The 22,463-nt window shown below is 53.4% G+C and overlaps 1 protein-coding gene across 2 annotated transcripts in view; it reads left to right on the forward strand.

Moving 5' to 3' along the window:
• PKD1 (polycystin 1, transient receptor potential channel interacting) overlaps nt 1-22,463 on the forward strand; it is an 83,805-nt gene that overhangs the window by 20,438 nt on the left and 40,904 nt on the right. For both annotated transcript variants that reach the window (XM_061349168.1, XM_061349170.1), the window contains exons 2-6: nt 16,554-16,625; nt 16,780-16,851; nt 17,955-18,124; nt 20,051-20,719; nt 21,021-21,204. In XM_061349168.1, the coding sequence (XP_061205152.1) occupies nt 16,554-16,625; nt 16,780-16,851; nt 17,955-18,124; nt 20,051-20,719; nt 21,021-21,204 (1,167 nt within the window). The remainder of the gene's footprint in view (nt 1-16,553; nt 16,626-16,779; nt 16,852-17,954; nt 18,125-20,050; nt 20,720-21,020; nt 21,205-22,463) is intronic.

Consider the following 22,463-nt stretch of genomic DNA (forward strand, 5'->3'; position numbering starts at 1 on the left):
ACTCATCCAGTTCCAACCCCTGCCACGGGCAGGGACCCCTTCCACTGGAGCAGCTTGCTCCAAGCCCCTGTGTCCAACCTGGCCTTGAACACTGCCAGGGATGGGGCAGCCACAGCTTCTCTGGGCACCCTGTGCCAGCACCTCCTTTCTGTGGTTCCCTCATACCAAAATCAGATCAACTTTGTCTCTGGTGGTGTGTTCACTTTGAGGGGGAAACATCCCTTTTCCAAAGGTGATCAGGGGAAGGAGTTTGCAGAACCTGCCCCATCAGCTCTGTGCCCAGTGAGCATCCCAAGGGAGCTGGCTGGGACCTCCGAGCCTCTTCCCTGTAGGTTATGGAATGGATGCTGTGATTTCCTTGTTTTTCCTCAGGCTGGGTTAAAATAGGTGCTGTAGAGATAACATGTAGAGACCTGAAAGCATGTATGATTTAAGCATGTATGGATAATACATGTGCCGGGGCAGGGGGTGATGCCTGGCAGCAAGCTATGAAGGGTCAGGACCTTCCCTGTCTTTTGCCTATGGAAAGTGCATAGGCTCCTGGGCTGGTTCTCCCTAAGGAGCTCACATTCCTGCTTCCTCAGGCAGTGGTGCCTTTGAAGGCAGCCCCAGCTCAAGGCTGCAGCAGGAGAGCCTGGGGCTGCTGAGGGCTCGTGTGCTGCAGAGAAGCCGCACAGAAGCCGCGTTGCAGCCAGCAGAGACAAGCCCAGAGGTCGGAGGGAGATGGGTTTCCATGGCTCTGAACAGGTGGAGGTCAGCCCATGTCACTGGGAATGCTGAGCTGGGTGAACCCAGGTTGTGTTGAGGTCAGCTCCGTCTTCCCAGGGCAAGCCGATGCGTGGAGCGCTCTTCCCAGGATCCGTGCTTTGCTCTCCGCCCCGTACCCCCAGAGCTGTTGCACAGTGGATTCATCAGCCATTAATACTTGGCAGGAGCGTGCAGTGCTTGGTCCCAGGCAGATCGTGTTAAAGTTTTGGCTCTCTCCTATCTGGAGTTCAGCTTTTCCAAGCAGCGGGTAGAGGGTTGGATGCGGGAATCCTGTTTAACCCATGAGATCCAACCCCTTTCTGCGCCGTCAGGCTTGTGTCAACCCAGCCTCATGTGTCAGCTGTGCCATCTGTGGGCTTTGCACGCTGAGGAGCTGTTGGCATCTCTTAACGTACAGCACATGGGAACGAGTGGATTCCTGGGATGCGTCTGCCGGCTTCAGGGCTGAATTTGTCCCATTGCTGCTTGATACCTTTTGTCCTGAAATTCCCTGTAGTTTGTGTGGATTTGTACTTTGCCCTTCTCAGCAGGAACAGTTGTTGGCTGTTTGGATGCGTTGAGCAGGGACAGGCCCATCTCCTCTGATGAGGGAGATGAGACTAAAACCCAGGGTTTAGCTGGTAGTGATGCAGAGGGTGCTAAAACCAGGGTGGGTTTGGAGGAAGACTCGAAGCAGGCTCCATGGTGCTCCAGAAAGGAACCGGGAACGTTCATCACCTGCACTAGGGCTTGGCATGATCTGACTTGATGAGGACCTCCACTATCCATCATGCTGGCAGCAGGATGTGCGGACACACACCTGAAAGCCCACTGAGGACACACAAACCATGGCCAGTGACCAGAGCAGACCTCATTGATGGCTCCTGAGTGCTGGATCTGACCTAGCTGCTGGAGGAGCCTCAGGAGAAAGGAGATTGCCATTTCCTGGTTCTCCTTAAAGCTCCCGAGAGGAAAGGGTGGACATGGACAGTTCCTATGGTGTGTGGTCAGCTGTCACTGCCGGAGTGAGTCCCTGTGCACCTAAACCGGGATCAGTTTGGTGATGGAGGATAAGGAGGGTGGCAGCAGTTCCTCATCCCATACTCCCATCCCATCAGTGGAGGTGATGCTACGGAGAGGAGCAGCAGTGTGTGGCTTCCATCCCATACATGCAGCTTGCAGTGCCTGTGTCCCCTCATGCTAGAGCAGCACAAGGAACCATCAGCTCCTTCAGTGCAGCAGCAAAGAGCCCTCATGCGGGGGACAAAGGGGTTACTCTTTCCCAAGCCCGTTCACAAGGTCTGGAGGCAGCTCTGCTGCAGAGCTGGGGCCCTGCTGGGGCCCAGCCAAGCTGCTCGTTTCCCTTTGTACCTACGTCGGGGCCTCCGAGCATCAGTGTGTGTTGGAGCAGGAATATCCTGAGTGCATCACAGATTCACTCACTTTGTAACGCTGAAAGGAAGCAACCCAACCACACACGTTTCCAGTGCCAGAAACATGCGAATGAATGCCTTTTGCACTGGGACCAGCAGCTCTACCGTGGGTTCTAACTGTCTTATTTTCCAGAAGGAAGATGTTTAAGGATCTATGGTGAACATGTTCCAAAAACAGTCAGAGCAGAGCCCTCCAACCCAAACAACCACATCTGGGGGAGCTTGTATCCATATCGGCACTGGAACACTGGGATTAAGGAAGGGCTTGTCCTGTGGCGTCTTGTAAACCATTCCTCTTCTCTGCCTGCCTCTCTGTCCACTTGCAGAGCAGCCTGCCGCTGTGTTTTTACTGTGCCCTGTGATTTATGGCTCATAACATCAACCCAAGCTGCTGTTCCATGAATTCCTTGAGCGTTTCTGTTCCAATAGGGATTCACGGGCTTGACTTTGAATTATGGTGCCTTTGTGCTACGGAGATGTTTACAGTGAAACAGAACATTGGAAGCCCTTTCTCCCGGGGAATCATGGAAATACTCCTATCTGAAGCTTCAGAAGGAACTGTGATGCATGGAGACCACACAAGACTCAGGTCCACCTGCGGCCAGAGCACCTCTGCACCTCCAGTTGGTTTAACTGCTTAATTCACCAGGTTTGCCCTTTTTTTTGCCTTTAAAATAGAGGAAATCTCTGTTGGGTGATGCCAGATCCCTGTCACTGCAGCAAACCAGAATGGGAGCTACACAGTGGGCAGTTCCTCTGGAAGTGTTTTATTTAGCTGGTAGATACAGCAGTTCCTGCCTGCATCCTTTAATGAAACATATTTAGGCATTTAAAACAACAGTCTCAGGTTGTCCTGTACTTGATAAAATGTATTTGACCATCATTTGATCATCTGTGGACCAACAACCCTTCTGCGGGGCTCTGCATCCCATGGGACTTATGCTAGCACACAGGTCGGTGGCACTTAGGTCTTCTCTGGGCCACTTGGCATCATCCTAGTGCTGGCCCCATGACTCACACTGGTCTGATGCCCCTGCCGGTACCTCGGCTCATACATGGCCTCTCCTCACCTCCCGCTTTGCCATCAGCATTCCCTGGAAGGAGTCATCCATTCCCATGTCTCTTCCGCCTTCACAGCTCTGGTGATGCCACCCCCGTGTTCATGCCCTGTTCCTGGAGGAAGCAGTGGAGTTTGGCACAGCAGGGCTGAGCCTTCATCATCCCGCCTGCATCCCTGGACACAGCTATGGACTAGGAGGGATGGAGAAGCGCTCAGGAGCGAAGTGTCTGGCTACTTTTGTGCTGTCCTCAGCCTGATGAATAACAGAGCTTTGCCCTCCTCAGTGCTGAGGGAGCATCCCTTCCTGAGGGCCTGCAGGCTGTCTTCTGGTTGCTGTAGCACAGGACTTTTTCCTTTACGTACTCATTTCACCACTTCTCGTCCTGCTGCTGGTACAGGCTGCCAAATGCTGTTTCTTCCTCCCCCATAGCTGTGTCTGCATCCAGTGCTGTTTGTGTTCCTGCTTCCCGTCAGAGGCTTCTTTCTTCTTTCTCTTTTTGAACATCAGTTGCACTTCTGTCATAGTCGGATCCTGTGAGTTTGATCACCGCACAGTGTGGGGCTGCACAGGTAACATCCCTGTCCTGCCCTGGCTGCCAGGACCACACCAGCTTGGCTGGAGAGCAGTGCCCAAAGGGTTTAACCAACAGACCTTCAGCTTCCCCTCCTCTGCAGCCAAGGCTGGGAAGCAACCAAGCTTCCCTCCTGGTGCTCATTTTGCTGTGGCAAACACTGCTTTTCATGGGAGAAACACCTCTGGTCCTTGTCTCCGCAGGGGTTTTCTTCTATACAACAAGTAATTGGGCACCTGGAATACATATGTATGTATATAGAGAAGAAGTTCTTTACTGTGAGGGTGCCCGGAGAAGCTGTGGCTGCCCCATCCCTGGCAGTGCTCAAGGCCAGGTTGGACACAGGGGCTTGGAGCAAGCTGCTCTAGTGTAAGGTGTCCTTGCCCATGGCAGGGATGGGAGCTGGAGGAGCTTTAAGGTCGCTTCTAACCCAAACCATCCCATGATTCTAAGGTGTGGACCAAAGGCCTGGCTTTGTCCCTTTGAAACAGCCCCCATGGAAGGGAATGCTCATCCCCGCATCCATCGGCAGTGGATGTTGGGTCCCTCAGGGCCTCTCCACGCTCTGGGTGTGGGAAGGGGCGCGTGGCAGTGGGATAGGAGCTGGACACAGCGTTACATAACGCGCCGCTCCGCTCCGGAGACGCGTTCAGATGATGGATTGGAGGCTCTGGCAGCCGCTTCCCTGGAATAATACTTTAAACATGACTTTTCCACTGCTCCTTGCCAGCGAGCATTAGTTTGCGCCGTGGAGGCTGTAAAATTTCACTTCAAGGATGGGTTTCACTCCCGTTACCAAATGTGTCTGGAATGTGCAGATGTTTCCTTCGGGGGATAGCGAGCCAATCCGCGCTAACACATCATCCCCACCGGGAGGACTCAGCGTGCTGAGCAGCCCCCGGTCACCAAATCACACACACACAGAGCACCCCGTGGGGCTGTGCCCATGCTGGGCGCATCCCCCAGAGCCCTGGTAGTGGAGGAAACCCAAGGTCTGTGCTGGAGGCTTTGCTCTGGGTCGCTGTGGGGCTGCAGGATGCATGGGCTGGTTGCAGAGGTCCTGCTCTGCAGCCCACGGGAGCGGCACGTGGTGTTACTGTAATTGGGTTTTAATATGTCCCATATTGCTGTTTTCTAGAGGTGGATAGGAGAGAACTGTAAAGCTCTGGTTAGCTGGGTGCAGATGAGCATCCCGCAGGTATCCAGTTGCTGTAGATGTACCGAAGTTGGAGGAAATGACCAGAATTGGAGAAGATGCTGCCGGGGCTGGAGCAGCTCTGCTCTGGAGCCAGGCTGAGAGAGCTGGGCTGGGGCAGCCTGGAGAAGAGAAGGCTCCTGAAGGGGAGACCTTAGAGCAGCTCCAGTGCCTAAAGGGGCTGCAGGAAACCTGGAGAGGGGCTTGGGACAAGGGCCTGTAGGGACAGGCCAAGGGGAATGGCTTGAACCTGCCCGAGGGGAGACTGAGATGAGACAGGAGGAAGAAACTCTTTACTTTGTGGGTAAAAACCTCAGTAATGGGTAAGTCTGCGCTGGTGAAGTTGAGAACGTTGGGAACTAAAGGAATGAAATGGTCCTGGTCTGTTCATAGAGGGACATGGTCAAATTATCAATGGAAATACAGAAAAGGCAGGACTGTTCAGTAAATATTGCTGTTTTCTGTTTGGAGGCAAGCCAGGTGATGTATTTGTATCATATGAGGATGATGAAACATTTCCACTCCAGCAGTAACTGATGGGGATGTTAAACAGCTGCTGTTAGTGTCAGACCCTCTGAAACGAGCAAGTTCAGGTATTTTGCATCCAAGGACTCAAAGAGGTGTAGCTGAAGAGCCCCCTGGGCCATTAGTGGTCACTTTTAGTGGGTTTGTGGCATTAGGGATATTCCCAAGGACTGGATCAAAATGGACACGTTAACCAGTGTTAACAGAAGGGAGATGGGATGCTACAAGCATTTATTAGCCCAGTGTCCTGAATTTCTAGCCCAAGGCGAAGCAATCCAGTGCACAACATAGACATCAGCTGCAAATGAAAAAGGGGATGGTGTCATTAGTGGCAATCAACCTGGAAAATTCACTTCTGGAAAAGCAATCTCATGAACCTCTGCCTTTTAAGTAAGTTTTCAGATGGAGTAGATGAAGATGATGGCGTTGATGTAATACACATATGACTTGTGTAAGACTCAATGTCTCATGTATTGGGCAGAAACTGGAATGAGAGTCAGTAAGCACTACGTATATAAAGGGATTAAATCCTGGCTTCAGAAAGCAAAGATAAACTGGAGTCATCACAAGGAGCTGCGTTGCAGTGAGTCTCAAGGATTGCTTGCAGGCTGCCTCCATAGTGTGTTTGTCAAGAGGCTGGAGGGAAACAAGGAGCATGAGTGAGCCTGGACTGAGGGTGCCAGAGCCCAGGGGAGGAGAAGGAGCTCTGCTTTGGTTTGAGTGGAGCCTCCTGCAAGGCAGGGATGCAGGAATGGGAGGTGTGGGGGTCAGTGTGCAGTGCTATGGGTACCAAGATGATGAGTGCAACCAGGGATGTGTAAACAGGGATCAGTGGAGGAGAGGGGTTGTGCTTCCTGGTGTCCTCGCTGCATGGAGGTGGCGATGCCCTACGGAATCCAACCCAAAGCCTGTCTGGAGCAGCCTCCTGTGAGGTAGATGGTGTTGGCTGCTGCAGCAACAAGGTGGGAGCATGGGGAGTGTGTGCATAAAACATAATGGAATTACCCTGTGGTTAGTGGACATGGGGAGTGAATCCTACACCAGGGCACTCCAGCTGGGCAAATTCAGACCAGAGCAAAGCCTGACTGACACTGCAACAGCTCACCAAAACTGGTGGTGGCCATCGCATCCCGGTGAGCCTTTGTGTGGAGATGGGAATGTTCTCTAGAAGGATGGGGAACTGCTTGCTTAGGCTTGGTGCAGGAGCTGGAGGTGAGGAGCAGTACGGGAGTCATTGGGGTAAATGCTTGTGTTTGGACTCTGAGTCATTCTTGCTGTGAGTTGGTGCCAGAAGGGAAGGATTAGCGGCTTTGTGTCCTGTTCCCCCCATCCCCAACACTGGCTCGGGGATTGAGTAGGTCCCAGGGCTTCAGCACATCTGGAGAGCTCATCCCTCACTGAGGAGGCCCCAGCAAGCAGACAGAGCAGTGGGATCACAAGGAGAATGCAGGCGGGATTGTGCCGCAGCCATGGTTTGGCCAGGTCTGGGGTCCTGCCTGTGCTGCCCTTTCCTTTCTGCTCCAGGCTGCCCTGGTTTGAGGGCTGTGAGCTCCGTGGCTGTGCTCAGCATCCTTGTGTTCACAGAGCAGCACCATTGGGTTTGTGCTGGTTTGAAACCTAGCAAGTTCTGCCCAAATCCCAGTGTTTTGTCCCTGGAGAAGGAGAAAAGCAGTTCAGGGGCTCAGCATCTCTCCAGCACAAGCTGTGCTGCAGCATATGCCTCAGAGTTGTTCCCCATCATTAACACACTGCCAGGCCTGGACCTGGGGGAGTCTTCCTGCTCTTTTCCCTGTGTTTTTAGGTCTTATCCCATGCTTTGTGCTGCAGGGGGTTGGTGAGTGCTTGGAGCTCGCCCTGGGCTGCTCTCACACCCAGAGGGATGCAGGGACGTGGTGATTCTGTTTGACCATGAGACTTTATCTGTTCTCCCACTGGTTTGGAGCCAGGATTCCCACTTGTGTGACCTGTACCTGCCATGTGCTGTTGGGGGGATGTTCTTCCTGAATCTTCAGGCCTCATGAACCCCAAGGTTTTCCTGCTTTGTGGCTTTGTTTTCCCTTTGTTTACATGCTGCTGGTGCTGTGTGGAGCCTGACAGTGTCCCGACTGTTCTCCCAGTGTGGGGAATGGGAGGAGTATTTCCCAGCTCTCTGAAGAGGTTGCTTTTGGTCTGATCCTGCCTTATCAGCCTCACTCCATCCCAGCTGGTTTGCACTCTGGATTCAAGGGAGTGGCATTAAGGGTTTTACAGATTTCCTCGGGGCAATTCCAACACCTAAAGGGGCTGCAGGAAACCTGGAGAGGGGCTTGGGACAAGGGATGTAGGGACAGGCCAAGGGGAATGGCTTGAACCTGCCCGAGGGGAGACTGAGCTGAGCTCTTAGGCAGAAGCTCTTCCCTGTGAGGGTGCTGAGGCGCTGGCACAGGGTGCCCAGAGAAGCTGTGGCTGCCCCATCCCTGGCAGTGCTCAAGGCCAGGTTGGACACAGGGGCTTGGAGCAAGCTGCTCCAGTGGAAGGGGTCCCTGCTTGTGGCAGGGGTTGGAACTGGAGGAGCTTTAAGGTCCCTTCCAACCCAAACCGGGCTGGGACTGCATGGCTTTGAATGCTCAGGTGGCCTCTCATGTTTGGTTGATGTGGAGGTTGTTCCGCTGTGCCTTTTGGGATGGAAACCAGGAATGCCCCAGGTGGTTTCCAAAGAATATGCTGTGTAGATATTTTTCCCACTGTACCAGTGTTGCAAACTGGATGTGTGCTTTGGAGAAGGCTTCCCTGGAGTTCTCTGCATCTCTTGGCTCCAGCTCCTCAGTGATGCTTCTCTGTTACCAGTTCAAGAGCATCCAGAGCCTCCTGCATGCTGCAGACCTCACCTATGGCTTTCTTCTGTTGTGTATTCCAGAAGTGATGGTGCTGGGGAAACATGGCATTATGGCTTTATTATTTCTTATGGAGAAAGAACATCCCTAGAGGCTGCCTGTGCAGGCAGAGGCCTCCCAGGAAAATAAATGCAAATAGAATAATACCAAATGAGGATCCAAAGATGATCTGCTCCATCCCTTGTTGTGGTGGTGAATTAGTATCCATAATACCTTAATATCTATTGAAAACCCTTCACTTTGAGTGAGGAAAATGAAGCATTTAGCAGCTCAGCTGTGTAATTCCTAAATTACAGCTTACAGAGGCCTCACTTTGCATGGTAAAATGAAATCTCACTGAGCTCCAATCATGCTGACTTGGGAACACTTGGGGATTTCAGGAGACCTGAGCTAGGCATCGGAAGAGGAGGGAGCTGTGTGTGGGGATGCAGTGCCACAGGACATGGGGCTCCCTGGATGGATGCCTTTTGGGAGGGAGAAGTGGGTATCTGCATGCAAAGTGGTTGGATTTGGGCTGCCTGAGCTCTGCCACGTGTGCTGGGATGATGCTGGGGTTTGTCACAGCTTTGGTTTCTTTGCAAACTTTCCATGAGACAGATGTGTGTTTCCAGGCCTGACATTTAGCTGGATGGAGCTGCACAGAGCCTGTTTATGTGCAGCACTGATCATAGGCATTAACTTCATTCAAATATTTGGGCTGCTGCTTTCCAAAGGCTGAAGCTCTTCCCTGCTCTCATCTTTTAGGGCTATGTTTGAAGGTCCCTTCCAACCCAAGCTACGCTATGGTTCTGTGATGCAGAGGCAGAACAGGGCTGAGTGATGCCTGATGCTTGAAGCCTTACTTTATGCCACATTGAGTCACCTCTTGGCAGTGGAGGACCACATCCAGCGCCAGCTCCAGTCAGTGCCTGGTGGCTCAGGAGGTGGGACACGGTGTGAAAAGCCTCTCTCATACCAGTGGCCATCCCTATAGCCACCTCCTCATCCCACCGGAGCGCTCTTGCTGACCTCCACCAGCACGGGAGGATGCTGGTGACTCCCCAGTGCCCTCCTCGCCTTTGGCTCCGTGTTTTGGGGTTGGGAATGAGGAGATGAAGTCAGTTGCAGCCTAAGAACAGTGTGTAAAGTGAGTCGTGCTGCGGGTCCCTGTGCAGGCAGCACTGGGGGCTGAGCTTCTTGTGTCAGACAGCTCCTGGCCGGGACAGCGGGATGCAGCGTGATGCCATCGCCTGCAATCCGGTCCTGCCAGAGCATAACGTCACCCCATGAGGTAATGTGTCCCCTTTGTTCGAGTGGCTGCATCCCTGCTCTGGCTTTATACCCTTATTTGGGAAAGTTTGTGGAAAGCTGCTGGCTGCAGGGATCCAGGGAACTGCTCGTGGACTCTGGGCTGCACTGCAGACAGCTCCCACCTGCAGACTGGGGAATGCCCTGGCCGGGGCTGGCACAATCTGGCTGTGATGGGGATGCCCTGGCCATGATTGGGATGCCCTGGCTGTAGTGGGGATGCTCTGACTGTGATTGGGATGCCCTGGCTGTGGTGGGGATGCTCTGACTGTGATTGGGATGCCCTGGCTGTGGTGGGGATGCCCTGACTGTGATTGGGATGCCCTGGCTGTGGTGGGGATGTCCTGACTGTGATTGGGGTACCCTGGCTGTAGTGGGGATACCTTGGCTGTGTTGAGGATTCCCAGGCCATGGTTGGGATGTCCTGGCCGTGGTTGGGACACCCTGGCTGTGTTGAGGACGCCCTGCCCATGATTGGGATGCCCTGGCTGTGGTGGGGATGCCCTGACTGTGATTGGGATGCCCTGGCTGTGGTGGGGATGCTCTGACTGTGATTGGGATGCCCTGGCTGTGGTGGGGATGTCCTGACTGTGATTGGGGTACCCTGGCTGTGGTGGGGATACCTTGGCTGTGTTGAGGATTCCTAGGCCATGGTTGGGATGTCCTGGCCGTGCTTGGGACACCCTGGCTGTGTTGAGGACGCCCTGCCCATGATTGGGATGCCCTGGCTGTGGTGGGGATGCCCTGACTGTGATTGGGATGCGCTGTCTGGGTGGAGATGCCCTGGACATAGTTAGAATGCCCTGCCCTGGACATAGTTAGGATGCCCTGGCTGTGGTGGGGAAGCCCTGACTGTGGTGATGGGAGCACAGGCTCTCACACCCCCTTTCCTCAGGCGCCAGCAGGGACACAGCTCGGCCCTGAGCCCACTGCAGGGCACTCAGGGAGCGTTTTACACTGCCCTGTGCCACTTGCTTCGTGGTGGGATCAGGAAGAACCTGAAACATCTGGGTCTGCTTTGTGTCAAACCCCAACTTATTGTGTCTTGCAAGGGCATCTGTGCGAGTGCTTCGCAGCTCTCCTGGGAGAGCACAACGCGTACGGAACATTGTCCGCTTGTGTCCTTGTATCCGCGCCTTGCGTTTTCCTATCAGCAGTTAAGATGTTGCTGTGGGAAGGAAAACATTTCATTTTGAGATGAATATTTATGAAGGAGTCTTTCGGGGCAAATTCCTCAGAGAGGGAGCTCAGCTCTGGCCAGCGCTGACACTCATCAGTTCGGAATGAACAAACACATTGTCACTGCGCTGTGACAGCCTCGGGGAGACGAGGGTGCTCGGTGCTCTCACTGAGCCTTCCCCTGCACATCCCTCCATCTCCTGCATCTGCTTCCCAACAGGATGCCCCATCCCTGGCAGTGTTCAAGGCCAGGTTGGACACAGGGGCTTGGAGCAAGCTGCTCCAGTGGAAGGTGCCCCTGCCTGTGGTAGGGGTTGGAGCTGGAGGAGCTTTAAGGTCCCTTAAACCCAAACCATTCCATGATTCTAGGACTCTTTAGAAGCTGATCTGTGCAGCAGAGTCCTGGGCACAGGGATGAAATGCAGCTCCTCTGGAGTGGGATGCATCCATTCACAGTGACCCACTGCTGCATGCCTCTGGGAAGAAAAGGGGTGAAACCCACCAGTGAAAGGCCCCTCTTCATGTTCAGCTGCAGCTCTCAGAGGTGATGTGTGGTGGAGCTGGAATCCCTTTGCCTTGGAAAATCCCTGCTTCAATGCGATTCAAACCAGTAGCTGGTGATGAAGATCTCCATATGCTGCTGCTCTCCTGCCCATGTGGAAAGCCAGAGGGATCATCATGAGGAGAGCTGCTGAGACTGTTCCTGCCAGCCAGTGCAGCACCGCAGCCTTGCTCCCTCCCTGTGTCTGGCACACAGAAAATCCCATGGGTTTTCAGATTTCCATTGCCCCTGCGGCAGGATCCTCTGTTCCCCCTCTGCACACAAGCGCTCTTACTTCTACTGTGCTTCCTAAGAGAGGTGCAAGCCAAAAGGCGAAGAAAACAAGGAATCGCATCAGCAGAACCCTTTATTTTTTCCTGGCTCGAGCCTGTTAAAACACAGAGGGTTTTTCCTGCTCTCTGGAAAGCCTGTTCTGTGCATCAGGCAGTACCAGCTGCATGGGGCACCGTGCTGCCTCTTGCTGCTGGTGGCTAGAAGAGTGTTTGCCATGGTAACACGTAAGGCAGCCTGGAGATGCTTTATCCCTCCTGTACTGTTGCAGGCTCCTTAGTGGCCACTGTGGAGGCTCTGGATGGAATACGATTGCATCCAAGCTGTCACCATCCCCTTGCACCTCTGGAGCTTCACTGACCCCCCAAACTCTTAGCTTTATCATGGGTTACAGACCTGGAGCTGCTTTCATACCAGCCTCTCCCCAGCAGCTCCTCTCCATACAGATGCTTCTCCCTGTCTGTGGATGCTTTTCTCATTACTGTTCTGGCCGGGCTCCATGCACCAAAAGGGCTGGGAAGGCACAAGCCAGCGCTGCCCCCCTTCCCCTTTCTTTCCCTTCCCTCCCTCTTTAGTGCAATGAAGGCAGAGCAGGCCCACAAATGACTTAATGGGAGCATGACATCAGGCTTGGCAGGCAGAGGCACACTATACTCTGCTCGACATGGGATGTTCTGTGGTATTGAGAGAAACCCAGCAGAGCACCAGAACCAGCCTGTCCAGCATCACACAGAGCTGCAGGAATCACCCCCCCGGCTGCTGGGCATCCCAGCTTCCATGCCAATGAACACCAGTGCTCCATGCTTTTACCCTCAGAACTTACCCGACCCCATCTGCAGGGGCATTTGAGACTGATCCATCCCCATGCTGTCAGTGGGATGGGCTGTTGTTATCCCTGCGGCACAAGCAGCATCACACAGGGAGCTGGTAGCAGGGCTGGGATGGAGCTGAAGGCTCCCAAGGCTTCAGGTTGACACCCTCATTACTAAATGTTCCCTTATCCCAAGCTTCATCTTTCCCAGCTCTACTTCCAGAAGTGTTTTCAAACCTGCCTTTGGTAGGCATGGGAGTTAAAGGTGTCTGTGTTTGATGGGGAGCTGCAAGGGAAGCTCTGTAAGGCATCTGGTGCTCAGTTCTTGTTCTGTGCTATAGTTGGTGATGGGTTTTGGTGCCCCACGTCCCACAGAGCGTGAGCCAGCTCTCCCAGCCTCTGGCATTACACGGCTCCCTTTTCCAGGTGTGGAAACTGAGGCAGGACGTGCTTGCCCATAGCTGCCCCTTTCCAGGCAGCACAGCGCGTTCTCAGCATCCCCTGTGGCACAGTGAGCTCCGGTTTCCTTTCCTCCCATGGAGAGGGCAGCGGTCTGCGTGTGCTGAGCGCTTCAATGGGCAGCCTTGTTTTCTGCTGGCTTCAGCTTGCTTTGAACCTGCTCCGAATTCCCTCCAGCCTGGCAGTGGGCTGGGAAAACACAGTCGTGGCAGTCTGTGGCACCGGGAGGCTGAGCTCAGCCCCGCAGCCGTTTGCATTGAGGTTTATTGCTCACTCTTTCCTGAGCTCTGCTTTTTTTCCTTGCAGCCTAGCTTGGTTCTCAGCCGCCTTTCCCATGCCAGGAAGGCATAGCATGATTTTCCATACAGGCTGTAGAGGGAGAAGGCAAGCAGGAAGCTGGGAGCCCTGCTCCCTGACTCGTGGCTAGAGGTGGCAGGCACTGGCATCCATCGTGGTCCTTGCTTCTCCAGGCAGCGAACAGGAGCTCTGCTCCCCTTGCAGGCTCTGGGGAAGCTGAAAGCTGGGGGGTTTGACACCAGTTCCTCATCAGGTCGGGAAGACAAGGGTAGAAAATAGCAAAGGAACCGGGCTCTGGTGGGCTGCCAGCTAGCGCGTGGTCTGGATGGAGTTCAGCATCTATGGTGCTGATGGGAGCTCAGGCTGTGGAAGGCAGAAGGTGGGAGTGTCAAGGTGCTGGGATGCCTTGGGAAGCGTGTGAGTTGTAGTTAGGTGACAGAATGCCTGGGTGCAGGCAGAGCCTGGGTTAATGACAGCTCCCAGGGTTCAGAGCATCTCACAGCCTCTGGGAACTGAGCCCCAGCTTTCTCCTTTGAAGGCCGCTGGTGGAGCTCCTCTGGTGAGTCAGTGTTGGATGACAGCAGAGGGTGCAGGACAGATGTGTGAGCCCAGATGATAACATCTGGCAGCATCAGCTCGGTGATGTGTGTGCAGAATGGCAGCCCAGTGTACTAGCAGGAGAAGAGGAAGAAGGGGTAGGAGCCCTCTATGGCCGTGATGGGCATGTTAGTACTGGTACCCCAGAGATGTGCATCTGAGTGGCCTGACACCCTCACAAGCTGTCCTGGCCACACAGAGCAGCAGATCAGAGGGTTGAGGGTTGTCATGTACTAGTTTAAGGGGGGCAGCTCATTTTGGCCCTTCCTGAACAAAACCTGCATCCCCAGCACCGGCCATCCAGAGTCCTGGATCACTCTTGTTCACCAGGAGCTGCTTCTCTGTGCATGCTGCTCAGTAGGCAGTGACATCTAGTGTCAGCCCTACACACCGTGTAAAAGCAGCGCTGAGTAGGGAATTGCTGCCTGTGTTTGAGTTTCTACCTGGTGGTGGGAGCAGCTCTGGCTCTGTGCATCTTCCTGCAGCAGATACCAGGACACGGTCATCCCTGGGCCTGCTCTTGGGTAGGAATGAAGGTGACTGAGCCCCAGGAGCTGAGGATTTGGGGTCTTGGTCTTTACTTACCTGGAGAGAATAATGACATAATGATAAGGGATGTTTGTGAAGGGCTGGGGAAGGCTCAGGACTAACCCTTCTGTTATGGTAGAGGCCTTTAGAAGAGCAGACTTGCCCTGCTGGAGTCCTTCACTTCATCCTTGAGAAGGAGCAAGGTGGGAGAGATGGAGAGGAGGGTGCAGAGAAGGTGGTGGGGCTTGGAGCTGGGTATCCCAGTACCCTGCATGGTTCAGGTGCCCACTTGTGATGGTGAGAGCTTCACCATGCAGCCAAGCAGCACTTTTGATGAGGCTCTTTGAAATGGCACAGCCTGGGTTTGCAGCAGCAGAATGGTTTGGTTTGGTTTGGTTTGGAAAGCTCTCTTGGCTGGGGCAAGGAGCAAGAAGGCATCTGAGCTGAAACAGCCTTTCCTTGTGGTTTGAGGTGCTGCCTAGAACCTAAACGGGTTATTTCCAGGTATTTCAAAGAAGAGAAATAGCTGCACTGGTCTCCCTGTAAGGGAACTGGTTAATGGCCTGGTCCTGACCAAAGCTGGTCAAGTAATGCAAGGAGGTGCAGGGGCAGAGAAGTGCAATTCACAGAGCATCCTCAAGGAGAAGCAGAGCAGAAGCTTCCCTGAGGAAGGGCCTGACCTGCCTGGCATCAGATGGGATCCTGGTCCAGGCTGTCCCTGGGTTTGTCTTGCAAGTGGGAGCTGGGAGTGGATCTGGAGGTGGCTGTAATGTCCCTGTGCAGAATGTTGCTGCCGTGTGGTCCGTGGTGCTCCAGCAAAGGATGCTCTGTGTGCTGTAACTATTGTCCCCCCTACCCCGAGACAAAGGAACGTTGTCTTGACCAGATATTTGTGCTAGAATCCTTCTTTGAAGTGTATTTATTGAGTTTTCATTTTGCACATTTCTTGGCCTTCTCTGGTGCTGTTGCTGGTGAACTCTTCTGAATCCACTCTTGGCTTGGCAAAGAAATCCCGGACGGCAAAGTCAGGGAAAATAAACCCTTTAAAGAGACATCCATCCCTGTTCCTTATCCCCAGCTTCCTGGAATCATACATCATTTCCCTGCCAGGTTGGCAGAATCCTTTTGATTCGGATAAATGAAGTTTAAGTGTCAGATGAAATCAAGAATTAATCGGTGTGGGGATAACAATAAGAGGTGAGGCAGCAAGGAGAAGGTACGGGATGTGCTGGTAGGAAAGAAGGTGGCAAAAGAGGTGGGAAGGGAGCGTCTTTGTTGACACGGCTGCAGCGGATCCAGCCCCATCCGCCTGCCTGGCGCTCTGCCATTAATCCTTGAAGGATGATAACCAGTGCATGGGCTCGGGAGAAGCATTTTGATGCTGCTAAAAGAAGGTTTTGGCCACAGGAGATTGATCTGAAACCAAAGAGTGAAGTTTATTGGGAACAAGCAGCAAAACTTACTTCTTAATTGAGATAAAGAGGAGGAACGTGGGGTGCAAAGAGCCAGGCTGGAGACAGGAACAGCTCTGCTCTGGATGCGCTGGAGCTGTCGGGGTTACAGGGAGCAATGAGAGGTTTCTAAGCCAGTGTTCCCTTCATAAGGACAACGTAACCTGCGTTTAAATGGAAAATATTCATTGTTATTTCTTCTTTCCTTTTAAGCTGTTCCAAAGAGAGACAAAAAGATCATTAAATTAGAGCTGAGCACATCAGTTGTGTTATTAACGCTCGGTTCTTTGGCACTAGAAGTGGCCTTGGAAGTTCCTCATAAATCTGTCTCTAAGTTCATTACTGTTTACCCCAGATTACTTCTTAATTACTTCTTTGAACATACATTAAACCTGAATAGGTTTTGAAAGGATCCATCCATTTTACCAATGCATTTGGCACGTCTGTAGTTACTCTACGTACGCTGCAGGATGCTGTGTGTGTAATGATAGTCCTCATCTGTACCTGCACCTTGTGCAAAGCTTAGAGCAACAAATGCTTTATAGTTTTAAAGGCGTTTTCTTTGGCTGGGAGAAATGCTCCACTTCAGCACATCAAACCCTTCCAGCCTGGGGCCTGGGGTGCAGTTTGCAGAGAGGCTCTTCAGAGGTCTGGTGATGGAGGAAGGACAGAATGGAATTGCTGAAAATGGTGTTTTCTTTCCCCAGGGATCTGTCCCATAACAAGATCAGTGATTTAGATGGTCACATATTCAAAAGCCTGACTTCTCTGGCAAAACTGTAAGTACACCCCATGCCCTTCATCCCTCCAGCTCACCGTGCACGTCTGAGCTGGTACCCAGAACACAGGCTTGTTCTTTCCTGATGCCATATTGATGTGTCCATGGATTCCTGTTATTAGCATGATGAGCTTTGCGTTTCCCTTCTTTTACAGAGATTTAAGCCACAACAAGATTTCTACATTAGAAGATGGAATATTTGATAATTTATTTAATTTAAGTGAAATGTAAGTTCATCTTTGTTTCCCAGTTCTTTATGTAGACCTTTCCTAGAAGCACCTCTTCCCTTCCCGTGGAGTGGGGTGCAGTGCTGTCTTGGGGACATGTGGGGCACATAGTGTAGTAGGTCACACTTAGTGTTCCTGTCTGTGTGGTCACATATTGGGATTGGGCACTGACCTGCAACGTGGGAGACCCTGATGGGTGTCTGAGTCACTTGAAGATGTTCTCTCGTAGTGATTCAAGTTCTTAGGCCTACAGTGGTTTTGAATAGAAGTAATTAAGATCTGTGCAGTTATGTGAAGGGAGGCCAAGGGAAGCCACACGTTTCCAGGAGGCACATGTGAAGTCAGAGCACAGAGTGGCAGCTCCATAGCTGAATGAGCCACAGGATTAACCCCATGCAATAGCTCTTGGCAAGCCAGAAAACAGCTCAGCCACACGTTCTCCCTGAAGACAGGACACAAAGGGCATTTTCAGCTCTGCAAGTGGCACTGCAAGGACACAAAGGACCCAGGCTGTGGCCAGCAAAGTGGTGCTTGCAGTGTGAAGATCCTGGGTCCAGCCCAGCCCAGCTGGCATCAGCTACACAAACAGCTTTCCATCTCTGTCCCGTGCGCAGCTGAGTGCCAAGGGCTGTAATTTGGATCCAGCTTAGCTGCAATTAAAGTTTCCATCTTTTCATGAAGCTGCCACATGGAAAGATTGTCCTTGACTTTGCGTTTCTTTTTCGACACATCAATTTGCTTCTCTTCCTTCTTTTCTAATGGGGCTGTAAATAGTGCCCCTGCCTGGCGAGGCCGCGTTCCACCCGGTGGCTGTCGGATGGCAGCTCTTTCAAAGAGAAGATTGTGTCTGTCATTTGCTTCTAATTGCAACCATTATTTGTAGAGTTAAAAAAGCCCTTGGAGCGCTTGCCTAATTGTAGCCTCTAGAAGGATGATGTTAATTACTGCTTGATTCCCTATTCATTAACTCCCCTCGCTGTTCTTGCTGCAGCAGTCGAGTGGATGGCGCACAGGGGAGCAGGGAGGGAGATGCACGCTGCTGGAGGTTCACACTTAGCACGTGGCGAGTTAAAAGCTGACTTGTGTCTGATCTCCCACTGCAGAAACCTAAGTTGGAACCCGTTTGTTTGTGACTGCAAACTGGCCTGGCTGCCCCGGTGGGTGGAAGAGAGGAAGGTGAAGGTCCTGCAGGCGTCAGACACGCGATGTGCCCACCCTCCTGCGGTGGCAAACCTGTCCCTCTTCCACATCTCCTTCCTCAATGCTACTTGTGGTAAGGAAACACCGTGGGATATGGTGGGGAATGATAAAGCCATGGAAACACTGGGCCCAGGGGCAGCTGGGATCACATCTCAGCCTCTCCAGACCTCAGGTCACCAGTTCTAATGTAATTAAGCAAATAATGATAGCACATGACTGCACCCTGATGCCTTAAGGATTGAGTCAGTCACACCAGGGCTGAGATCAACAAACATGTTAGAGACAGCCATCAGATGACACCAGCTCCATGATCTCCAGCATCAGGCTTTCATTCTCTCAGGCTTTAACAGCCTGACTTTAAGCAGTGAAACCTCATTGAAGTTGATGGGACCTGAGGGGATGCCAAGTTGAATCTATGCAGGTGATAGGGCTCCAGGTGGGGAGTGTGGAATGAACACTACAGATCTACAGCCCTGGGTGCATTTGTGGCACTGCCTTGGCTAGAGGAACGTTGGGCAGTGTTTAACTGGAAGGTGGGAAGGGGGAGCCTGAAGAAAACTAATCCTGCCTGGATGTGCAGTGATCTCTGAGTAACAGGGAGGGAGAGTGAGTGCTCTCTGGCAGGCATCAGGCATCTCCTTTAGTGCATGACTGTGATGAGGGATGAAGGAGCCAGCACTGGTGAAGCGCAGCACTCCACAGGGCCAAGTCCTGGCTGGTCATTGCTCCTCATTCCCCAGCAGACTTACCACAGCCTTGCAGCATCTTGCAGGCATTTTCAAGGGGAATCACACCAGCACTGTTATTCCCCTTGGTTATTAGTTGTTCCCCTCTTGAACTACTTAAAATGAGTGTGGAAGCAGTAATGTGAGGGTAATTCAGTGTAACGGGAGTAGGCTGGGGACAGCCTGCCAGCTACTGACCGGCAGGGATGAAGTATGACCAGGCTGGTGTTAAAAGGCAGATCCCGTGGTGTGGTCCTCCTCATGGGGCTTTTCTGATGAGAAGTGGCTCAGCATTTGCAGGAGTAAAGTTTGGAGGGAGCAGTTGGATGGATTTGCTCTGGGAAGATCACCTGGAGCTGTTGTAGCAACCAGCAGAAACAGAGGAGCAAACAGGCTGTGCCGCGTGGGTAGGGGTGGAGAGGAGGCCAGGTCCAGCTGCACTGCAGCTCTGTGGGGCCATGCCCTGCCTCTGGGCTCGTGATGGAGAAACCTCCACCCCCTGCAAGCCAGTGAGGGGGGATTCAACTCAAGGGCAGGAGATGCTGCTCTGAGAATGGGGCTGTGTGGCTGCCATCATCCTATGTGCCTGTGTGTCCACGCATGTGTGTGTTCATGCTCCCCAGGAGCATGTTGTTGCTGCGCATCCTTCCCATGAGCACGTACGTGTGCATCCCTCAGCCTGTGTGAGTGCCCCTCGTTTCTAGCACCAGCTTGTGCCTGCAAGCAGGTGAGAAGCTCTTGGCTCTCCCCACATGGAGACTCCAGTTTCTGCCCAGCTCCAGTGTGTGCCCAGTGGAGGATCCACTGGTGCTTCCCCCAGGCACCACTGCACAAGTGTGTTTGGTTCTTAACTGGCTCCTGGCAGCCCCAGGCAGCGTGCGGTGAAACCTTCTGCACCAGCCCAAGCCAAGGTACGGCCAAGGGACCTCTTGGCTTGGTCTCCCTTGGTGGCTGGTCCTGCAGGCTCCTTGGAGGGTCGGGCTCAGCAGCTGCATGTCCCATGGGACTGTGAGGCTCTCCAAAGAGCCCTTTTATTTACTGAGTGTTGCTGCTCCATAAATCTGTGGCACTGGTTTGTTGTTTCTGTCAGCATCAATTAGCAGGACGCGTTTGGAAATCAGTGCTGAGGGAGTAGAGATTTCCCAGGCAAGGCTCGGGAAAGGAAACGTTTGGAGCAGGAGAAGTCCTTTCCCAGCAGCGTGGGGTGGTGTTTCTTGGAGGGTTCCACCGAGCCAGTGTTGGTTTGCAAGAGCATCTTGTGTTCTGTCCCCCAGGAGCTCAATACATAACGTGTCTGACAAGCAACCGCACGGAAGAGGCTGAACGTGTCATCCTCTTCACGTCCCTTCACGCTGGGAACCTCAGCGAGGAGACCTGCAGTGCCCTCTGCTATGCTGAGGACCAGGACTATGGAGCGTTCAGCACCCAGGGGCAGTGCTTGTGTGGTACTGCCCAAGAAACAAACTCTTCCTCTGGTTGTTTGCCATTTTGCACTGAGCAGGAGCCCGGGCAGGCCTGTGGTGGCCCAGCACTCGTCCCCTCTCCCTTCCAGGCACAGCTACCTGTGTCTTTCACAGGACTCCAGCCCCGGTACAGCCTACACCAGGCTGTGCTCTTCAACATCAGTATTCCCATTGCTGCCAGCACTTTACTGTGGGACTTTGGGGACCACACAGAGGTTCTCAACACCACTGGAAATGCAGCTCTCCACACGTATGCCCTCCCTGGGCAGTACAACGTCACTGCCACCGTTGTTGTGGGCACCAAGGTGTTACATGTGCAGGCACAAATCGAGGTGGTGGCTTCACCCCAGCAGGTGGAACTGCAGTGTCCTTCCTTGGTCAGGACAAACGAGAGCCTGGACATCCGGATCCGCAACAGGGGTGGCACTGGCCTCACGGTGACGTATGGTATCACTGCAGAGGCTGGGGACCTGGGCAGAGGTAAGCAGGGCTGGATGGGTGCATGCTGGGCACTGGCTCCTGGGCCTTTCTTTCCCCTTCCATCCGAAAGAGGAGCAAGGGATGACTCCTTTGGGTGCTCTTGACTCCCCTGACTGACCAGGCAGTGATTTGCACTGCCCTTGCCCAAGAAGGTGCCTGCACAGAGTGCACCTCAACACCAAAGGGGATTTGTCAGCTTCAGGAAGGATGGGACATTCCTGGAGCTTTGCTCCCCAGGGTGGATTGGGGTGTGTGTGCCCATAGGAAGGACATCACTCTTGTGTTCCTCCCCCTCCTGCAGCAGTTCACCCCATGTGTCCCGCTGATGGCTTGGTTTTCCCGGGCAACAACCACTGCTATCAGCTGGTGGTGGAGAAGGCCAAGTGGCTGGAGGCACAGCAGCACTGCCAGGAGCATGGCAATGGAGAGCTGGCTTTTGTGAGCAGCCCCGAGATCCAGAGCTTCTTGGTTGCTCATGTCATCAGGTAAGTGGGTTAGGGTTTCCTAGGCACAGGGCTTGTCTTCTGGGGTCACATCTGCAAAGGGGTCCAGAGGGAGGCAGCAGGCAGGTAGACTGGGGAGACCCATGGCTCCAGGATGGGTACAGGGAGGCAGAGAGGAGGAATCAGCAGAGCTTGAGCCCTTGCTGAACTTGGCTGCTTTGCTGAAAGGCTGTGAATGGAAAAAGAGGAATGGGGCAGAAAGGCTGGAAGTGAGAACTGGGAGCTGTGGGACTGCTGCTGGTGGGCATCTTGTACCCAACATTTGTGCCTGTTGGTGCATTTGAAATGGTGCAGAAGTGCAGGGCCAGAAGGAATTGGGGGTGTGCTGAGCAGAGCTTCCATCTGGGGATGCAGCAGAATGTGCAGACTAGAGCTGGGCAGCGCAGAGGGGGAGTGCTCGTCTCCAGGGGGTGTTTGGCTGTCAGGCAGGGCCTGAGGGTCACCTTGTGCTCCATCAGCACTGGAGCTGGACTGTCCCATGCGTGACACCATGGCATGGAGCAGCTGTAGCAGAGCCTGAGGCAGATCCCGGCCGGGATCCTGCACCCTTCCTCAGCCTGAATCCCAGACCCCTTCCCCTCTTCTTTCGCATCCTGAGAGGGAGCAGCTCCTCTCCCAGTGTCAGCGGCATCTGCTCCACCTCAGGAACCGGGCTTTGTAAACAGGGAGCGCTGGAAGTGTCAGCCTCTGATGAAATTCACCCCTCCAAGGACCCTTTATGCACCCGGGGGGGAGCACAACCAGGAGAGCTTTCAAGGCCCTGACAGCTCTTGTCAGCACTCCCAGATGCAGATGGTGGAGGTGGCCTTTTCGTAACCACAGCCCAGAAAGCGCATTGAAGGGAAGAGCCGCGGGTGACGTGGGCTTTGAGCGGTCCTGCTTCCCACACTTGTATCCTTGCCCTGTTCCCTTCATCCTGAGATCACAAACACGTGGTCCCTGCTCCGGGGGGGAAGGAGCCTGTCCCTCTGCACGGGTTAGGCACCGGTCACTCGGTGCTCTGATGTATCCAGCGTTGCGTGCAGGGCTTTTGATGGATGCAGCACAAGGAAATCATGAGACCTCGGAAGGGAACGAGCCGCCCAAGCTGTTCCCCAGCTGCTGCCCCTCGTTACTCTCCTCCTCAGCCCCTTCCTTGCATCTATTTATCCTACTAATCCATTCAGATAAACACGGAGGAGGCAGTTCCAGGATGCGATTTCCCTGGCGATAAAAGGCAGAGCAGCGGAGCCGCGGCTCTC

This window comes from Neopsephotus bourkii, unplaced genomic scaffold (assembly GCF_033783945.1).
Source record: "Neopsephotus bourkii isolate Nb327-2 ecotype Australia unplaced genomic scaffold, CSIRO-AGI_Nbou_v1 NB_384, whole genome shotgun sequence".
NCBI lineage: Eukaryota > Metazoa > Chordata > Aves > Psittaciformes > Psittacidae > Neopsephotus > Neopsephotus bourkii.